Source organism: Mesitornis unicolor, unplaced genomic scaffold (genome assembly GCF_000695765.1).
Source record: "Mesitornis unicolor isolate BGI_N332 unplaced genomic scaffold, ASM69576v1 scaffold1391, whole genome shotgun sequence".
In the NCBI taxonomy this organism is placed as follows: Eukaryota; Metazoa; Chordata; class Aves; order Mesitornithiformes; family Mesitornithidae; genus Mesitornis; species Mesitornis unicolor.
Genome location: NW_010161455.1, coordinates 105,411 through 126,131, shown reverse-complemented (window position 1 = coordinate 126,131; position 20,721 = coordinate 105,411). Strand labels below are relative to the sequence as shown.

The 20,721-nt window shown below is 51.2% G+C and overlaps 1 protein-coding gene across 1 annotated transcript in view; it reads right to left on the bottom strand.

Annotated features, from left to right (window-relative positions):
- Positions 1 to 286: 286 nt before the first annotated feature.
- The window catches only part of PTPRS (protein tyrosine phosphatase, receptor type, S), a 94,006-nt gene continuing 73,571 nt past the window's right edge, over positions 287 to 20,721 (bottom strand). Inside the window, exons 16-28 of the mRNA XM_010192919.1 lie at positions 19,972 to 20,084; positions 13,549 to 13,646; positions 10,840 to 10,963; positions 7,847 to 8,022; positions 7,157 to 7,276; positions 6,864 to 7,018; positions 4,651 to 4,936; positions 4,050 to 4,228; positions 3,242 to 3,368; positions 3,024 to 3,149; positions 1,806 to 1,960; positions 1,024 to 1,159; positions 287 to 654 (exon numbers count right to left, since the gene is read on the bottom strand). Coding sequence (XP_010191221.1) covers positions 586 to 654; positions 1,024 to 1,159; positions 1,806 to 1,960; positions 3,024 to 3,149; positions 3,242 to 3,368; positions 4,050 to 4,228; positions 4,651 to 4,936; positions 6,864 to 7,018; positions 7,157 to 7,276; positions 7,847 to 8,022; positions 10,840 to 10,963; positions 13,549 to 13,646; positions 19,972 to 20,084 — 1,864 coding nt within the window. The 3' untranslated portion in view covers positions 287 to 585. The remainder of the gene's footprint in view (positions 655 to 1,023; positions 1,160 to 1,805; positions 1,961 to 3,023; positions 3,150 to 3,241; positions 3,369 to 4,049; positions 4,229 to 4,650; positions 4,937 to 6,863; positions 7,019 to 7,156; positions 7,277 to 7,846; positions 8,023 to 10,839; positions 10,964 to 13,548; positions 13,647 to 19,971; positions 20,085 to 20,721) is intronic.

The window sequence follows — 20,721 nt, the reverse complement described above, 5'->3', positions numbered from 1 at the left end:
CAGCGAACGCTGTCTGCAAGGTGCCTTAAGCCCAGAATCGCCCACTGTTGACACTGAGGTTGTTAAGACTCCAGCTAGAAGAACTCCTGACCCTACATTGGCCCAAGTGTTGAGATTTAGTTCCTTTTCTGATCTTTTACAGAACACCTTCAATTCTGCAAGTGACTTCCTTTAAAGACTGCCAACTATATTAGTAAATAAACTGAACTCTAATGATGTAACCAAAGTCGGTTTTTCCTTCCCTTCTCCAGCGGCAACGTTTCGCAAGGTGTGTTTTGCGCTTTTGGATCCGTTTCACCACGTCCATAGGTCCTCCACAGCGAACACCACTTGAGGTAACAAATCAGTTCACCACTTAAAGCAGTCCTTCAGCAACCTCCTGAGCTGCCTCTTCACGGTCCAGGTTACAACATGGAGTTCCTGAAGGGGTGTTCCTTGCAGTCCTTCCCCCTGCTCCCCAATGCATTGTCCAGATGAAAAGGTACTTCTTCTGATTCAGTTTTGTAAGTTCAAGCGCTCCTCCTGGGTCAAAAGAGGCCTTCCAGGACTTAAGTGGTTGGTAGAGTCTGCACAACGGATGGCTTTTTATGTTGCATAGTGATCAAAACTTCCCAGATACTCCAGAGCTGCCTGGTAACAGAACTGGTATTCATCCTGCCAAGAGAAAGAGCAGCTTCAGAGGTTTGAAACAGCTCCTCAGGATCCCTGCCCCACGTTCCAGCTCACAGGTACATGGGCAGGAACCACGCAGACGTTTTTGTTCTCAAAGAGCTGCAAACTACGGAGAAAGGAAAGCCCTTCCGTTTCTTTTGTGCGCATCTCGCAGGTACCAACCATCCCACCACCACCCCTGGGCTGCTCGGAGGCTGCGATGAGAGGAGAATCGGGGCTGGCAGACTGGGAAGAAATCTCTCAGACACTTCCTAACAACGGGATTTTATATTTTTTTATATTAGTGAAGTAAAACCAGCAGCTGTGGTGCTTTGCTGCCTGACAGAGGATGGGTTCCCCACTCGCCCTTACCTCTGTTTGCACCATCGCAGGTCGTTGTGTCCGCAGCATCTTTACTGTCTGGAAAATATCTACAACGCCCTCGTAGCGCATTCGTTCCAGGACAATGCTCAATGTGATGAACACGCCGGTCCTGCCCACACCAGCGCTGCGGGAAGGGGAGAGAAAAGGAAACTGTGTTACAATGGTCAAACTGTAACATCGTTACAAATGTCAAAACAAATGTGTGGTTATGGCAGGGGTGAGCTGTGCTGTATGAACACGGATGGCTCCCTCAGTCCAGGGGGTGGGAAACAGTAGAACTGCCAGTGTGTGACCCAAATAAACACTGGAGAAAGTGAAATAAATAATAAAAAGCTTTGGGATAATAATAATAAAAAACATTCAGTGTGAAAATTATTAATAATATGTAACATTAGGCTGTTTAAATTAAATAATTTGAAGACTGCATTATCCTCTGCTATCCAGGGGTGCAGAGGTACAATTCTTGCCCTCAGCAGTGTCAGAGGTGCAGAACTGCTATAAAAATACTTTAATTCCGCAGGTCAAGTATTGATTAACACTGTGGTTCCCATTTCCTTCAGCGTATCAGCATTTCAAAGCACTCCCCTAAAGCTAAAGGGTGCCCAGGGCTGAAGGGAGCTGAGTTTGGTGGGCAGCAGTGACAGTGCTGGGGTCTCCCCATCCTCCCCCCCACCAGGAAATCCACCTGCAAAGATGGGTGGCAAAGGAGGGCGACATCGGCAGGACTGTAATTCCTCCTGCTAAACGAGATGTTTCCAATCCATGCCTACCTGCAGTGGACAGAGATGGGGCCGTCCTGGCCAAACTGCTCCTTGGTCTTATGTACCTGGCCGATGAAATCGATAAAACCTTCTCCCGATTTTGGCACGCCCTGTTCTGGCCAGTCAGTGAACTGGAACTGACGAACGGTGCGGGACTGACCGTCCTGCGGGAGGAAACAGCAACCCTTGAAACATCCTGTATGTGTGGTACTAAATAGAAAAGGCAAAAAAAAAACCAACCCCATTTTGTTGCTAGTTCGTGAAGGAGCACAAAAATTTGGACCAACTTTGTGTTATAATCAAGTGAAAATAGGTGTATTTTATCTCTCTAACGATGAAGCTGTTGCAGTTGATGTTTCTGGAGTCACTTTGTCAGTGCAGATCTACGCCCTGGGCAGGGGCACCAAAACCCTGACCGCTGCAAAGCTGCACAGATGGAGTCTGCAGCAGAGGAACGTTCAAGGTGAGGCGATGGCCCCTCGATCAATCTTGAGAAATAGCTGCCATGGTGTCAGAATTACAGCTGACAGGGAGATACATCTTGTTCTGGCAGGACTGATGAGGCATCCTCCTCCTCAACCTTGCAAACAGAGTTATCAGGTTCGACAGCACTGGCAGCCTCAAAAGTAGAGGACTCTGCTTTGGCAGCGAGGGTTTTATTAGCTAAACAAATTTCAGCAGGTACTGAGACGTTCCCTCTGAGGAGAAACCTGACATTGGATCTAAGATTATTGGAGTGAATGTGCCCCTTTGAGTGTGAGTAACGGTGGCTCCTCTTAAAGCCAGAGGAGAGGGGCACATTTTTGGTAGGGTGCTGTCCTGTGCAAGTCTGGGTTTTCAGTCGCTCTTTGGGGGATGCTATTTTCTGCTTTCATCTCAAGTAAGCTGCAAGTAAAACCAAAAGCTTGGTACACCTCTAACAAAGCAACTCACGGCTGCGATGAGCGAGCAGGGGTTAGAAAACTACTTTCAATTTGTAAGATATATTTAAGTAAGTACAATCTCTGTGTGTGCTGTTCCCTGTCACAACTAAGCTCTCCTCCACTACTGATAATCCCTGACTTTGACAGAGGAAGCATTTACCCCTTGGTCTTTCTTACAGGAGCCAAAGGATGCCAAAGTCCCTTTTTTCTCATGTAAGCCCCCTTCCCTCTTGCATGGTTTGACCCACTCCAGCCCACCCCAGCTCTGATGCTCACAATCACAGCCTGCACCCTGTGCACTCACCCTGGCATCGGTGACCTTGAACTCCCGCAGGATGTACTGCGGCATGTTGTACTCGGCCATGGGATCTACGACGAAGTACTGGTACCGGGCAGAGCGCTCCGCGGGCCAGTACTGGTGGCACTTTTCCTGCAGGAGGAGAAGAAAGGTCTCTGTCAGCCCCTGTGCTGAAGTCACGTCATCCCTGTCCGCCCCCATGCTTGTCCTCAGCCCGCACTTACCCGCCCCATCTCGCGAAGCTTGGTCAGCATCACCACGATGGTGGAGTTGTTCTCCCATAGCATCCGCCAGAAATCCTCGGTGGTCTCTGCCAGGGGCCCTTGAGTAGCAATGTACGCCTTCTGCTGCCTGAAAGGGAGCACAAACCCAAGGGGGGCGTCAGGGCGGGGTGGGGAATTGCTTGGGCAGAAGATGAGGAACACGCATACCAGGGCTGGAGAGCAGGAGAACAAATGGAAATGCTGAGAAGAACCAGAACAGTGCAAGGGCTAAAGGGGTGGGAGGTGCCTGTGGTGCTAATGGTAAAAAAACCCAAACCCACTACTGGGGAAGCTTTCTCTAAATGCCGTTTCAAGGGGTAAATCTAGCTGACTGCTGCCCAGGCTCTGCGCGCACCGGGGAGGGTGCCTTGCCTGTGGGGAGCTGTCAGAATGGCAACATCTCCAAATCACAGAAGTAATAAAAAGGCTAATCTGTTTTTAGAAACCTCCCAACAGGAAAATCCACCCCTCACTGCCACGCTATGTACAGGCCCTGCAGCTGGGGAAGGGCTTGGTTTGCCTTAGGGGATCACTAATTTTAAGACCACAGAGAATAAAGCTTAGGAGAAGGCTGTGTTTGAGGTGATGCGGGCGTTGCTGGCCATCAGCAAGAGGGAATTGACCTCTAGCACTGCACCACTGTGTGTGGGGTAGCAAGGTGATGGGACAGAGCAGCAGACTCCTCTGTTAAGACCTCGTCTGTCCCTTAATTCTGCATCCTTGGACTTGTACACAGCGCATGCACCAGCGGGACAGTGAGGAGCTTTACCTGTAGCCATCGATGAAGCTGGCGTTGATGTAGTCGGAGCCCTCCACTCCTCTGATGGGCTGAAGGCAGACCCGCGTGGTCTCGTAGGGCATGATGTTGACGAGGCGGTTCTTGAACTTGTTGCACGGGAGATTGGCGCTGATGAACCTGGAGGTGTGGGCTTTGGAGTTGGCAAGGCGCTGGAGGCAAAAGCAGTCACAAACATTCGCTCAGCTTTGTTTTTCTCTTGAGCTCTGTGCCAGCCCACTTACTTCACTTGCCCTCCACATCCACCACGCTGTTCTGCCTTGGGTGCGCTCTTTTTTGGGGGTGGGGAAAGAATCTGAGACTTTTCCCCTAACAAAACTTTCAGAGAAAAAAATATTTTTAAAAAAAAGCTTAAAAAGCCTATCTAAGGAGTGAGCAAATTCAATCTGGATCTGAAATGACCAGACAAGCTTCCTGCAGCGGCAGGCACTTTTCTCCCCTGGGAACTGCAGTAGCAGAAGCCAGAAAAGTAATTACTTCTCTAACATGGAACCCAAGTTCCCATCAGCCGTATAAAGGCTCCCTGGCTGCTATGAGCCTTGCCCAGTGCCCCTGTCCCAGCACCTCCCCTCACCTTGAACTCCAGCTCCATGCCCGTCACGTGCTCCCCGACTTCGATCTGTGCCAGTTTCTGGATGTAGGTGTAGAGGTTCCTGGCCGGGACCTCGGTGTTGCCGCAAGCGACGGCCTCGAGCAAGGCATCGTGTATGAAGCTGTACTGGTCTTCTGTCTGCACCATGTAGTTGCGCTGCGACCGCATGAGGGTGACGTGGCCGTAAATGTCCACCGTCTTCTCGTGTTTTATCCTCTCCAGCATGGCGTCAATCACAATGAAGCAGCCAGTCCGTCCCACGCCCGCACTGGAAAGAAATGGGAAAATAAATGAAGCGATGGACTGTTCTGCCACAACAGATGTTGCAACAGGGAATCCATAGGAGGATGCTTCCACAGCCACAAACAGCTGTAAATATAGGGTAAAAACCAGATGTGCAAGGCAGAGAGCAAACAAACAACATGCTCAGCAACTGGGAAGGACCCAAAGTCTTGTGAACACGGCTACTGACGGATGGAGGCAAAGGAAATCTTGGTGAACTGGTCAAATCTGGGGGTCCAGCTGTTTCATTAACTCTGTTGTATTAAGGAACTGGCCTAATGAACAGGTGCTGCTGAGTGCTGCTGGCCACTCACCTCAGTGCTGCTCTTGGCTGTTGGAGGGTTTGGATGATGCACAGCGTGCAGAGGACAGTGGTGACACCAGAGCCACTGGTGCTCCAGAGCGTGAGCACGGTGCTGCACTGGGTCCGGTAGAGCCTGCCCTGGACCCTAAAATGCTGCTTCTCTCACCCCACCTGTCCCCACAAAGGCCAGGAGAGGCTGCTGGGGCAGAGCCAGTGAGGGAGAAGTCCTCTCATCTGCACTGGTCTGGACGCAGAAGCATTTGGGCTGAGACCCAAAGGGTTTGTAATGTGCAGAGGTTTGCTTCAAGTCCCAGCCCAGCTTAGCAGAAACTTCCACAACCGAGTTTGGTTTGATGTCACCCGAGGACAGAAGATGAAAACGTGTCCCTGGTGACGAGCCTATTGCCCCTCTGTGCTGATCTGCCCCCTTTCTGCTGCCTCTTCATCTGCACCAGCCCAGGACAGGAGCTCTCCTGGCAGACACACAAATTATGGCAATCCTAGGTAGGGGGCTCCAGGCTTCAACAAAGGCTGGCACCATCTGAGGGCTTAAAAAGCATCTTTAATCACTACCATCTTTCAGCAACTGAGGAACTACTGATGTTGGAATGAGTAACACGTCACCTCTTTTCCTAAATGTTTTTGTGCATCAAGGTACCATCAAACTTGCGTGTAATGGCATTTGTGAATCAGCAGGGCTCTGTGGGTCTCTGCATTTGCTGCTGCTAATAAAGGGTTTCCTTTTACTATTTCAGCACAGTCCCTTTCTTCATAAAGCCCCCTTGATCTGTTAATTAGACTGCCTAACACCTGAACCAAGCAGGTGACTGGAGCTTTGGCACAAATTTAGCAGTGGATCCGGAAGCCGGTTCCTGCACGTTGCGAGCTGACAGCTCTCTTTATTCATTTTCTGAGAGGTGCATGATAACTGCCATCTGCAAGGTTAGTGGTAAGTTGCCCACTTCCAAAGGCTGTTTTAAATGGCATCATCCAGGATTAGCTTCTCCCAGCAGCCTGGAAAACTCAGATCCCTTTCCTTGGTGCCGAGTAACCTGCAGGCTCCTCCTCACCCTCCTGGTTTATCTAAGTTGAGGCCACAAGCATTCCTCCTCAGGTTGTAAACTGAATTAGGGAACGCTGCCTGCCCATAGGGGCCTTCAGTTTGTCCTTATCAGAATGGCTGCAGCACTCAAAACCGCCCCCTTTCACTCACTGTCAGCTTTCCTTGTGACAGCTGAGGCAGCCCCCGATGCAGCAGCACCGAGCACCTCCTCAGGTCACACTCAATCTTCCTCCTTTCCCACTACGACAAGAAACAACCCATCCACACAGAACCAGATGCCAGGACAGCACGGGGTGCTACCTGCTGCTAACAAGGTCTGAGTGATTTGGTGCAAACGAAACCACTCATCATCGCAGGAAATTGTGCATTCAATGGGAACCCCAAGTATCCTCAGTGGCTGGGAATCCACTTCCCAGGACAGCTCTTGCCCACTAAGTGCTTGCTAGGAGACCATGCATCTCTCTTAGGTGCAAACCCACGTCCCATCAAACCTCTGTCTGCCTTGCAGAAGGCCCCGTGCAAATGTAGGGTGAAGGAAACTGGTACCTGCAGTGCACCACAATGGGACCAGCGTCAGGGGGGTTGCAGGTTTTCACCCGTCTCAGAAAAGCCAGGAATGGGGTGGGATACTCAGGGACACCGTGGTCAGGCCACGCCGTGAACTGGAACTGGCGAACCTCCCGCTTCTCACTGGAGCCATTCTGCAAGGACAAGAGAGCACCAAGAGTGAGGTACCAGCACATGAGGTACTGGCACATCATCCCTTCCCGCCTGTGCTGTGTCCAGAGAGTGTGCCCTATCCCATCTCCAGGGGAAAACGGGAGCAGGAGAAAGCTGACCTTGTGAAGGGAGAACGTCCGAACGCAGAACGTGGCCAATTCAATGGTATCCAGTAACGTCACTTGAATCATCCCATAGGTGTCGGTACCTCGTCCCGGCCAGTACTGGTCACACTTTATCTGGAAGAGAGGAGGGCATTGCCACAGGCTGGAACAAACCCCACACCGCAGGTGAACCTTGACACTGCAGGTGAACCCTGACACCGCAGGTGAAGCCAACCAGGTCGAGAAGGGGAAGGAAGGTGCAAGAAATGGCTTTTTGGAGTACCAGATAGGGACAGCCCAGGCCTGAAAAGCTCCTACAGACTAAGCACAGGCTTTGGTGCACCACATCAATCATGCAGACAACAGACTGGAATGATCCTAAAGATCAGAGGGAATGTACTGGGCCTTGTTAAACAGGAGAACCGAATGTGAAACGTGCCACACGATTAACTCCGAGACAGGTCCACAGAGCATGTGATGGGATTGAGCGTTGTCTTCTCCTGGAGCTGCAAAGGAAGCTGCAGCTTTCCAGGGCGAATGGTTTGGGGTTCTTTTAAAAGCCATGAATCACTGAACTTTCAGGGTGCTGGCAAAGCGGGCAGAAATCCCCCACCGACATCGGCGTGGGCTGCAGATCAAAGGGATTTGCTGTTCCCCAACCCCCCAGCGTTATGACTAACCAGTCATCCCTCTCATGCGTCTTACCCGTGATTTCTCCTCCAGCTTAGTCATCATGACAATGGTAGCTGAACGCTGCTCCCACACCATCCTCCAGAAGTCCCCAAAGGTCTCTGGCAGAGGCCCCTGCGTGGCAATGTAGGCATTCTGCTTCCGGTAGCCGTCGATGTAGTTGGCGTTGATGTAATCGCTGCCCACGATTCCTGTGTTAAATCAGCAAAAGCGAGTTAGCGGCTTACGCAGGACTCGATACTGTTGGAAGCATGAGGAGCTCTTTGCAGGAATGTTGAGATAATTCCCCTGCAAAAACATTAGAAAGGCTCTCTGCAAGTGCTTCCCAGAGAAAGCTCCTGCCTCCAAGGTCTGCATTGCAGGGAGACAAGGAACTTCTTGCAAAAGGTATTAAAGAGACTGAGCAAGAAAGACTTAAAGCCACGATCTTTTTACTACTGTTGCCCATAGATGAGGAGCTCTTTGCAGGAATGTTGTTAGAGATAATTCCCCTGCAAAAACATTAGAAAGGCTCTCTGCAAGTGCTTCCCAGAGAAAGCTCCTGCCTCCAAGGTCTGCATTGCAGGGAGACAAGGAACTTCTTGCAAAAGGTATTAAAGAGACTGAGCAGGAAGACTTAAAGCCACGATCTTTTTACTACTGCTGCCCATAGGAGCAAAAGTGCTGCCCTAGGGCTCTTGCTCCACTGGTCTCAAATAGGACAAAGACGAGGCCTTGTCCCAAAACGCACCGGGTGGATGCACCGCGCAGTCCACAGTCCAAGCCCATGCAGCTACAGCTGGACAAAGCAAGGAATAAAAGCAGCCTTGATTCAGCCAGCAAAGGCTTTCAAATTACAGGCTTTGACTCTCTTTAAATTGCCCACTGTCATTTTTAGGAGTTGTTTTCCCTATCGGCATGAGTTACAGGCTATTGAGGTACAGCTGCCTGCCCGTGTCCCTGCTTGACGGGTTTGAGATGAGTGGCAGGAGGCGCTGCCAGCACGAGGAGGGTGATGGGGACATGGCAGCAGAAAACCACTCTGAAGTCAAAACGGACACTGGCAAGCGCCGATGTTCAGGTTCTGCTTTCGAAAGCCTCTGAGCTTGGCACAGAGCATCTGCGCCGCTCGGCGATTTGGCCATTCCCAATGACAGCAGAGTGGCTGGCAGGGCTGGCAGGTTTCTGTAACCTGTGATTAACTGGGTACAGAACGCTTAACTCGCGTCCCGAGGGGGAGCCGAGGGTGGGGAGCAGCACCGGTCTGAAATTGGGCTGCTGGTCCTCCTCCTGCTGCAGTAATAGGCACTGCTGCTCCTGTTGGCGAGGCCAATCCACGCTGAATTGCCTGCCAGGCCTCAAGGGTACTTGGTAATTTCAGCTGCTGGTGGAAATGGCTTTTGATTAAATTTCTGGAGGGCTCCCTGCCCCCGTTCCTCCCCAGTCTGAAGTTTCAGGAGGAAGGCGGCTGTGCAGCAGCAGCAGGAGCGTGATCAAGGCTGAGTTTCTGGCATTAATCTCCCCTCTAGCCCCCTCGGGTCTGCTCTGTAATTTAAAATGGTGGCCATGAGCTCCTGCAATGTGTGACAGGCCCCGTTACAGAGAAGTCACGGAATTAAAGCCACTTCTTCTTCCTGACCAAGCAGACGGGCACAATCTGCAGCCTTGGCAAAGCCAGATTTAAGACAAAGAGAAAGCAACCAGCTCCTTTCATCTTCCAGCCCCCAGCATAAAACACAGCCCGGGAGGAAGAACCACACCAGCCAAGACACATCAGAACCTCTCAGACACTTGAAAACTAAACCTTGGACCACGACTGCTGCCTGCACCCAGCCCCGTGCTGGCCCCAAGTGTCCTTCATTTCTACCCTTGGGTTCCTCTCTTTTCCCCTGAACGACAAAGCAACTTTTTAAAGACTTTGCTTTCCTTGGCTCATACAATATTAATCTCAGAAGAAAAATCACCCAGAACAGAACCATCTTCACAACGAGAAATGTTTAAAATCCTCCAATGGCAGACAAGACCAGTCCAGATCTGCGCAGTTTTTTGGCAGATCACCACGATCTGCCGTTACCTCTGGAACAGCCCCTCCAGTTCCCCGCGTCCCCATTACCTTGGCACAGGGAGATTATTCAGCAATTCCCTTGTCACACAGGCCTCTGATTTAACCTTTATGTTCTCTGGGGGGGTTATTAGGACACCCCGTATCCTCTCTGCTCAGACGATCGGCTCTTGGCAATGCCAGATTGGCTCTAAATGCCTTATCCGTACAGCACAGCCACGCACAACCCGAGACGACGCAGCTCCAATATCATCACGGCAGCAGCAACCAAAGCAGGTTGCTAAACCCCACCTCCTCTCCCCTAAAAGCCCCTCTTATCCCAGCGTGCGCCAGAGCACCTCTGTCAAGAGCCACGAGTTGTGAAATTCAATGTAAATTGTCTGACTGCACCATCACTCACATAAGAAGCTCACAAAACAATTTATGACCTCCCAGGCTAACACTAACCCCTTCTTCCTCTTCGCCTTTTACGGGCCAGGCAGCAGCAGGAGCTGCATCTCAAGTACTCTCGACGTCTGCACAACTCAGCAGCCACGTCTTTGCTACGCTGCTGACACTCACATCTGTACAATTAGCTCTGTGTTCACTTCTCATTCAGCTGCCACACCGATCCACTCCACATCCACTGCCACCCACTGCCCTGCTCCCGCTCGCTCTGAAGCGCTACGTGGTCTGAATTCCTCCTGTTCGTCGGGAATGCATTGAGCAGGGATCTCTGAGGAAAGGGAAGACAGGTTCTTGATAAACCAGCCCTTGAAATGAGACTCTGCAGCTCCAGGGAATATGTCAGTCACCAGAATTTAGCAAATGTGCGGTTTACGGAGGTATTTCCTGCTTGCAAAACTCCCAGGGAGATGTTAAGACTATAAATAGAGGTAGCGGGGAAGGGAGAAGAGCATATGCAATATGTTTCCCCGCAGCAACTTCGGCCTCGCACTGAGGCGTGGGAGGGGAGGCGCCACGGTACCTTCGATGGGCAGCAGGATGACGCGCGAGTGGTCGTAGGCGATCACGTTGGCGTAGCGGTTCTTGGGCTTGTTCACTTCCAGGTTGGAGTGCTCCCAGGTGAACTGCTGGCCAGGGTCGATGGACTGGGGGAAGCGGGAAAGAAAACAGAGGAATCAGAGCAGAAAAGCACCAAACCAAGCTCCGAACACCTTGTCCCGTGTGGGACAGATCACAACTCTGAAGATCTACCTGAGGAAGGCAGTGTTCACCATTTCCTGCCCTCAAGGATTGATTTTTGGTGTGAAAAAGCCCCACATGATGGCACGGGTTGCTCGCATCCCATCTCCCTTGGTCCCCAGGGCACCCAGAGCAGTACCCAAGATAATTCCCCCTCTGGCACAAGGCAGTGCAAAAGCACCGGTGCGATTTCAGAGGCCTCGGATCGTGCTTGTGCCGAGGCTGCGCTGCGTTAGTCACAGCCCTTCGTTACAGCCCTTCGTTAGCGACACTGATAAATGGCTGGCAATTGGGAGAGAACAACAGGAACATTCACGTCGGGATGTATTTATGAAATGATGAAGAGGCTAAATCTGTGCATGGTTAAGCTAAACAACCATTACGAGGGCATAAATATACCTGTGTCTTGGGGAGTACTTGTGGAAGAAGGTATTTAAGCTAGAACAAGGTTTATAACCATGAGTGCACACAGGATACGGAACAGCAGGGAAAACCCTTGCTGTCACGGGCAGCAGGAAGGGACTGGGCTGCACGATGAGCAGCAGAAACTGCATTAATTGGGACCCCAAACCTCAGTGCCGAGGGTCTCCCAGGTGCAAAGGTGGGAGAAAGCACCAGGGGAGGTTGGCAGGGGCACGGGGGAGCACGTCTTCCTGCACAGGGAAGGGGTAAGGACCCTGGCCCCGGAGAACCTGAATCAACATGGCCTTTTCCTAGATGGGAGGAAGGACTGAACAATGAAATGTACTGGAGAGAAAAATCCCCTCTGCCTGCCCTGGTGATTTAGGCCAGGTTTGGTCACTGTTTTTTTTTTATTCCTCCTGAAGTCCAGCTGTCCCAGATATGGAAATTAGGTTAATTACGTTTACCTCTAAATCCTCAGCCGGAGAATTAAATAAAACAAGGGCTTAATTCCTTCATCATTTTGCAGAGCCCTAGGGGTTTGCCTCAATTGGAGGCTTGGCAGGAGCCCGCCGAGCTGTGCTTCCTGCTGCTTGCTCTGCCTCTCCCTGCCTGTGCTCCGGCCCGCAGGGATGGGGTCTGCACTGGATCCGTCCCCTGGAGCTCGCAGGGGATGGCCCTTGCCAAGCCCCTGATCCCGCTGTCCCATGCAGACCCCGGAGCCCCCCCGAGCGCAGCTCAACGCCAGTGCTGGTGGCAACACCGGAACAAAACCACCCAAACCAAACGTCCTCTTGCACTCTGGCTGCGGAGCTTTTCTAACTAATGGGTATTTATACTGTTGTAATGTGTCTGTTTGCTCTCTATCCCTCTAATCTCGCCTCGCATTCATTTCATTAGCGATGTTTGTTTAGCTCTGGCTCTCCCACTAGAGGAGGTTGTGCTGGAACCACGCCAGGGCACTTGGGATATTGCATTATGCAAATCAGCCTTTGAAATCTGGATGGAGCACATTAACAGGCTGCTGTTCCCCCAGCGCGGGGTGAAGGACCCCAGCAGAGCAAATGCGTCTTCTCCAACAGGCAAATTCCCCTCCGCGGGTATGAAGCTGCTTCACATGCGCTGGTTCGCAAGAGAAAGCATCCCAGTCCTTTGTTCAGAAAAATATCCCCTCGCTCTGCCTGCAAACAGAACTGGGCAGTCTAGACTAGTTATTAGCTTAAAAATATTGGGGTATTTTAAGTCTGAACAACAGCAGCAAAAATGCAGCCCTATGTTCAATCTGCAAGGAAAGCAATCCGCATACCGGCAGCACCGGGCATTCGCACTGGGCTTTAACTGGTGCCGATGGAGTCACGATGCCGTGAGTGGACGGGAGGAGGCTTGTGAAAGCACACAGCCCTTCCCTGTCTGGCAGCAGGGATGTGGGTAAGGTGGGGTATGATGCTCTTCACCTTTCCCACTCCGTCTGCCTTGGGACTGGCCTGACCCATCTGCCCAGGGCAGCAATTTAAATATCAAGTGCAGCAGCCACAGCTGGTCGCCTCCAGGAGCCCATTTGAGTAACAAAACATCAGCAGGGAGGAGAAAAACAAAGAAAACAAACCCCAGACAAGACGAGAAAGGCACAACTGGTCCTGTTTCCTCAGCTTCAGCTCATGGCTGCTGGTCACATCAGCTGTGGAGGACTCATTCCCCCTAACTCCAGCTGTCTGAAACTGGGTGCCACATGCCTTGGCTCAGTCCTCTCCATGTTCAGCAAACACAGGCACCACTCCCCATCCCACCAGTGCAGAGCTGGTGAGCAGGGATCTTCCCGAAATGCATCCCCCCACACAAAGGGAGCTCAGACCCTGCCCACGATTCCCCCTCTTTGCACAAGAATGGCTCATGGACCAAACAGTTTTGTTATGCTCTGGAACTGAACTTAGCAAAGCACTGAGCGTAATTTTCAATACATAAACAGTTTTTATATTTCAACTAACCAGGTCCTTAAAATGAAGCTATGTTTATCTGGATGAGGGCCTGTCCGAATTTCCTAATTCCCTGGCTCTGCACACCCATGCACAGCACTCACTCTTGCTCATACCTCATACTCTTGGGACAATTTCAGGTTATCATTAGCTTTGAGATGCTCTGTGTGTTCAGCCAGCTCGGAAACAGGGATTGGTGGGTGGCTGAGCATACCTAAAAGACAAGACAGCAGGAAAAGAATCTCATTTAATAATAACTGAAATTCACAACCGTTGCACATTTTATAGGAAAGAAGAAACAAGAAAAGAAAAAAAATTACAATGTAAGATCTGCAATGAAAGTAGGGAGGTTAGAAGAGAAGAATTCAGGGCTCGAAATTGTGTCCTTGGAAGTAAGAAATAAAAATCAAGGAAATAATTAAAAAAAACAAACAGTAAAATGAGAGTGTTCCCATGATGGCCCCGTTTTCAATGTGTAAATCAGAGCAAAACAAAAAGGAAAATCCAAAGAGCAGATGCATGTTCGCGATTCCAATAGTGGACTTAAAATGAGCAAACGCTGCCAGAGGAACCTACGCAGCAAATGTTACAGCACCCGCCATGATCAGAAACAAACTCCAACACAAGAGAAGGGCAGGGCAGGGATGCAGCCAACCATGGTGATGTTGGGCAGGCGAAGGCAATGCAGATGGGGGGAAGCAGGAGAGGCTTTTCAGGACTTGTCCTCTGCACAACATCGGCTCTGTGGGGCTTCTTGGCGAGCCCACGGACGCAGGGTTTAACTTCCAGTGCTCCAGGAGTGCGACCAAGTATGGCAGTGTCACACCCTGGCTCCTCTTTGCGCTGGTGGCTGGGGGGTGACGGTCCCGCTACAGCACAGCCCTGTCCTCGCCCTCCCTCTCCGCCCTATGGCCAGGCTGTGCCGACCCCTTCAGTCCCTGCTGGGGAGGCCATTACCTCTTTTACGGAGAGGCAAGAGATCCTCTTGCCCCTTCCCACTCTAGGGATGGGAAATAATTTGCTGGGGAAACCTCCTGTCCCGGGTTACCTCTGGCCTTGCCATCCTCACCAGCACCTAGTGGTGCTGGTATTGAGGCAGACTGAGCCAGCAGGGACAGACCCCATCTTCTGAAATGTGAGGGTCAGACTGGTCAGACTGGAGCACATCTCAGCCACAAACGGGGCTGAGCAACGGCAGCCTTGGGTTTCAGTCTGAAGCACGAATTGCAAAGATGGGCAGGGGAAAGAGCAGGGATCCTCTCTGTCCTATCATCTCAATCAGCTACGCTACAAATCGAGCTGGAAAAGCGCTCCGTGCTTTGCTCATCTGCATCGGGTTATGTTTTTCTGAAGGCTTCCCATGCTGTCTGCCGGCCGATCGCGCTATGAACGATAGCGGACGGGCGAGGAGAGCAGCATGGCGAGAAGCCCCAGGCTGTGTCCCCAATGAGAAGGACAGGAGTGGAGGAGAGATGGAAGCCAGGGAGAATTTCGAGCCCCGTGGGTGTTGGTGTGTGACAAAGCAGCGGCGGTGGCAGCAGCATGGTCAGATACTCCGAAAACTCAGCACAGAGATGGCAAAGCAAGCATGACATCCTCAGTTTTACAGTGACTTCAAGAGAGATGCTGCCTCTCCCAGGCCTGGGGACAGAATGCCTCTGCCACAGAGCAGGGATTTGATCTCCTCTCCAACAGGTTTCTCCTAAGATAACTAAACTTCTGTTTTCAGCACAAGGGAGTCTGGCTGAAAGTAGAAGGGTGGGGGGGAACAGACCAAAAAACGCTCACAAAAATCGCCCTAAAATATTCTGGAGGCTCCATTCAAGTCTGCTGAGCATCAGGGCACAAAGTCTCTCCCGGCCCATGGAGGAAAAGCTCTTTGTTGGTCTCTTGCTCTATACCCATTGGGATTTCTCCTTTGCTCCCCACCCTGGGCTGGAAGGTGGCCCCTATCCACCCCAGTACCACAGCAGTGGATGCAGACTGGGGGCACTGGGAGGAACCGGTCCTCACTGTGTCCTTGTGGGATGGGGAGGCCACACTGACCAAACCAAGTCAGTGTAATAAACACCTTTCTCAGTGTCTGTCCTTCTGCCTCTGAAAGCAAGGGCTGAAGAGGGCAGCACACACACCTGGAGCTGCAGCGTTAGAGCAAAGCCAAACCCTACTCAGAACAACTCCTGGCACCCCCATAAACCATATCAGATCCCTGTGGGTCACTCCCTCACTGAATTCGTCCCCCTTCGGCTGGAGGCAGCGGCGCAGCTCCTGGCCCAGCTCCCACCACCCAACCCTGCTGCGAAACCCTCCAGATTATTTGCTGAAGTGTGCTAGGAAACACAGCGCCGTAAATAAAACCCTGAAGGATGAACGCATAGGTTAAAGGCAAAAACCCCCAGTCAGAAAACCTGGTAATAATGAGCAAACAAGGACAAAAGGAACAGGTTCTCTTTGGTTTAGAAGACATGGAGCAATACATGTCAATCCCTCTGAGCCAGGGAAGGGCTCGCTGTGCCAATCTGGAAGGAGAATCCCATTCCCCTTGAAGGCATTTCACAAGTTTCCTTCATAAAAGCTCCAGGAAAATCCTCGGTGTGCCCAGCTCCTGAAAACCAGCTCTGTCTCTGCTGGGGAACATCCTGCCCCAGCCCCACCCTGCCGTGCACAGGCACCGACAGGGAGCACACAGGAACTTGCCTTGTTTTACTGCTGTTAAAGACAGAAATCTCCTTGTTGGATTGATTTCTAGCACTCTTTGCTATATAAAAAAAGACTGGAATCCTCTGCAGCGATAAACACTTTCCTGGTCAAAATGCCAAGTGCGTTGGGGTTCCCGTTAAGATCCAGGGGGAGTTTGATATAGAGGGAGCCAGGAGCGGTACTTCCCAGTGGCACAGCCAGCGCTGCTGTGTCAGCTGTAGCAGCGTCTCTTTTGGCTGCTTTAATTCAATAAATCTTTATTTTAGACAAGAAGGGCAATGGCTCATGGGTTCCTCTGCTCAGCGGCCTCTTGGCTACCCCAGGGCTGCCACCCTGGGAGGCCTCCAAAAGCGGTGAGGGGGGCAGACAGAGCGCTGCCGTGGGCTGAGGTTCAGCCAGGGATCAAAAAACCCACCCAAACTCCCTCTATTAGAGTATGGGGAGATGGCAGGTGGACTAGGACAGGATTGAGGGGAGCATTCAATAGCAAAGAAACCAATATTTGGATTAAACTATTCAGAAAAATGTCCCAGCCTCCAATCTCTGAGCACAAGCAGCATCTGTGATTCTTCCCATTTGTCAGCTGAAACCTCACATCTACTTCCCTGCCCAGCATTAAAAAGAAATAAATAAAAAACCAAACCCAAAACTCACCCAGCAAAGCTGGGATCTTGGCTCCTAATGGGGATGAAGCCTTTCCGAGCCAGTCTCATCTAACGTTTCAATCACTTGAATCTCTCTAATCTTATCACAAAAGACTTGATTCTCTGTGCACCAGCCAGCTCGCCAGAAACGTCACCCTAACATCTGCTCCACGAGCCAGAGCCCGCTTATCCTTCCAAAACCACGGCGGCTGGATGGTACTGCACGAAACCCAGTTGGTGTGGAGCAGTGTGGAGAGGCCCCGGGGCTTTGTGCTCCTGGAAGAAGGCGATGCCAAGGAGCAGGCACCTGCGGCAGATGGGAGAGGGCTCTTTTCCTCGGCTGACGCGAAAAGGTCTCTCCAAAAAGCGAGGCCATCATCAGCTGCGGCCCTGGTTTTCTCTTTTCCCCACGTGATGAAGCACTGGACACAAAAGCACAGGCACGCACACACACAACGCTCACACAGCGGTGCACAAAAGATCGCTTTCTGCCCGCGAATAAGTACAAGGGGCGGTTAGCCAAGCTTCAGAAATGAAACATCTCATACAATGGGAAGAAAAGCCTTGAAACTCAGGTTTTTAATCCTGAGACAGCAAAAGAGACACAGAAGGACGGACAGCATCCCACGCTGCTACCAGGGGCTCTGTTCTGCTGCTGCTACCCTCGTCTTGCAAAAGGCCTGGGATTTGATACTGTAAAACTGGAAGCGCGGTTCAGACAAACAGATGGCACAGAAAAGGGATGAGATGGGCAAACACCGCAGGAATACAGAGAATTCGGCAAAATAATTATAAAATAACAGGAACGAAACAGAACCGGAAAGGAAAGCGACAGAAGAGAAAAAAAATAGTAATGGGGAAAGGGGAAAATGAAACCAACAGGAACAAAAACACACAGGAACTAACTTTCAAAGTCAAACTCAGGGTCACTGAGAGGGCTGCTCAGACCAGAATCTGCAGAAAACAGTAAAAAATAAATAAATAAAATATACACTTTTTAAAAAATTTCATGCTAATAAAAAAACGAAAATCAACATAAATCTGAAGAGGAAAAGAAAGTTATTTTTTATGCTGATTAGGCTAGGACAGGACAGCTAAGGTGTGCTATGCTCTCCCCTCTGTGCGCTGCTCATGCTCCCATCCCCACACCACCCCTCTGTTTTGCTGCTGGGGACAGGACAGAGACTCTCTCTTGGGACCTTTGGCTGGAGAAGAGCCTACAGGCCCTCTGCTAACCACAAAATTTGAATTCAAATGGCTTTAATTCAGACAGCACCTATGGAGTCTTCCCCTGCAACCTGCACCACAGTCTCTCCGTCCTCACCAATGCACTCCAAGCTCCGATTTTCCATCCGTTACCATTTTCACCCAGCTGCTATCAACATTTTGTGGGAGGCAGGTGACCAACTCTCCCAAAAAACCTTTTCCTGCTTTACAAACTATATAGCAGAATAAACCAGCTACATCAATCTTCTGGCTCTCTTCTGCTATAAACTCACAAACAAAGGCTGGCAGCATCTTTCTAAAGCCAGACATTTGAGATCTGCTGCCCTTTGCCTAGCGAAGGGCAGGTTTCCACATCTCTGCTCCCTTTAACAAGTCTGTCAGACCAAGAATTCAGCAGTACAGCAGGACCAAACCAGCAGGGAAGACACAGACTCACTCATCTATCGATCACAAGGAAACCTTTGCTGCCTCCACTATCCTGTGGGGACAAGGACAAATACCCAGTAAGGGAAACACACAGACCAGCACTCCCAGCTGCTTTTTGGCACCCAGGCTACGCTGGATGGCCACAACCTTTTATCTCTGCCTTTACCTCAGCATAGGTCTCACACGAGGGGGTGCAGCTCTCTTTTGGGTCTCACATCACCACCTGAAGCACCCAGAAACCAATGTGAAGAGGGAGCTCCTCTTTGCACTCAGTGTACAACACTTAGCCCAGACACGCGCAAACTGCTGCCACGCTGCAGCTGGGGACACTCCAAAGAAGCTGCCTATACAAAGGGCGAAACAGCTGGCACAGCTGGAGTCTCTCAAGCTTTCCAAGCAGTGCCTCATGCTCAGAGAGACAGCGACTGCTCTGCTGCTGCAGAACCCAAACACCTCCAGACTCACCTGCGAGAGTCCCACTCAGAGCTGATTTAGGGTCCCAACTGTAGCTGAACTGCTCTGCATCCAGTCCCTGCCTACCGGATTAAACCTGCTTCCATCCCTCAGCTGAGACTCAATCACACCTAAGCTTGGGCTGATCCCAGTGGGTTGCTCCTAATGCTTTTTGATACAAAACCCTCAGCTCAGCGCTGCCTTTGTGCTTCCCCACAGCTTGCTGCCCTCTGCGTACCTCCCAACCTCGCCCTTACAAAACTCAGACAACGCTAAGGACAGGACTGGGATGGGAAGGGGAAACAGGAGCTGTAGAAACATTACTTACAAGCACAAAACAGCAAAAAAATACAAACAAACTGAAAACAACAGCCAGCCCCCAAAAAGCACAGTAAATTCCCTTCCAAATCCTCAAGCACCAGGAACTCGGAGGCGGAGGTGCGTACCAGTGCGCAGGCACCATTCATCATCGCCAAGTGCCCGTCTGCGTGAGGACGTGCCCGTGCCGGGCCGTGTCGGTGGTGGCTTGCAGAGGTGCCATGCAGGCAGCTTGGACATGCATGTACATGGGGACAGCGTGTGCAGAAAGGGGGGTGCATCGAGCCTCTCTGCCAGGATTTAAGTGCAGTCACACGCTGACTCAGCAGCGGTTCGCAGTGATGATTGCCTCATCTGCATGAAGCAACCGGCTGCCTTCCTCCCTCCGCACAACCCACAGGGCAGGCCGTGGGGCTCCTAACAGGAGTGTTTTGGCACGTAGGCAGAAAGAGCCAGCTCCAGACATGGTGGCAGCACAGCACGCTGGGCAGTGGCCACGCTTCATCTCCACTGCCCCTAGGGATCTCCACAAAAACCCTTCTCCCTGCCTTGCAAGTGCTGGGCAGAGCCTGAGCAAGGTCCCCAAGGTACCCAGCCAAAATTTATTTCAGCGGTCTTGCTTAGCGGAGACAAGGCTGTGAGGTTCCTTGGCTGCATCCTAGGTTAGCACCAGGTCCCAGAGGCAGCACTGCAGGCAGGAAGGGGCGGAGGGAAGGGCAGTTGCTCCGCTCCTGCCTTCCCAGTGAGAAAGGCTGGTTTGCAGCCGGTTACCTGGAGTTTGGAAGTTGATGCGCCTCATTTCCACAGGGTCTTTAGGGTGGTGAGGGGTGATTTCGGCATTGTTCAGAAGGCATTTTGTCCGGGGCTCTGAGTCTTTCCGTTTGCTTTAAATAAAATAAAATAAAATAATAAAAAAAGAAACGAAAAAACAAAAAGACAAAGCATCTTAGCTCATGGGCATTCTCCCCTTTGCAGCTATGCATGCCGTGTGTGCAGACCCGAGCATAGGTCCCACCAAAATCAGGGCCAGATGCAGCCAAGGATGTAAGTCACATAAAATGCATCAGAAAAGGTTTGGAAGGTTTTGCCAGGGCTGTATCAGATTGGTTTGCAACTGCCCAGCAGCTCCTCAGCAGCTTTCGGACAAGACCTCTCACAGCAGAATTACAGATGGGCAGCAAGGAGCAGCTGAGGTGCTGTGGACGCACACCTTGGCCTCCCTGCACAGACAAACCTGCGCTGAACTCTGCAGAGCGCTGTGAGCAGAAACCTTCCAATTTTGGCCAAGCCATTTTCAGCCTGAAAGAACCAGAGCCAACATCATCATTTGGAAAAGTACAGAATCTCACGTCCGTGACCTTGGACACGAAGTACTGATATTGCTCTGTTGGCCTGTTTAGGAGCTCTTGGTGCCTCGCTGCAGACAGTAAAGTCAGAGCAGAGGTTTTCAACCTTTTTTCATCTGCAGAACCCTAAAAATCCATGTTCAAAAGCCAGCATAGACACATCCTTTCCCGTCCC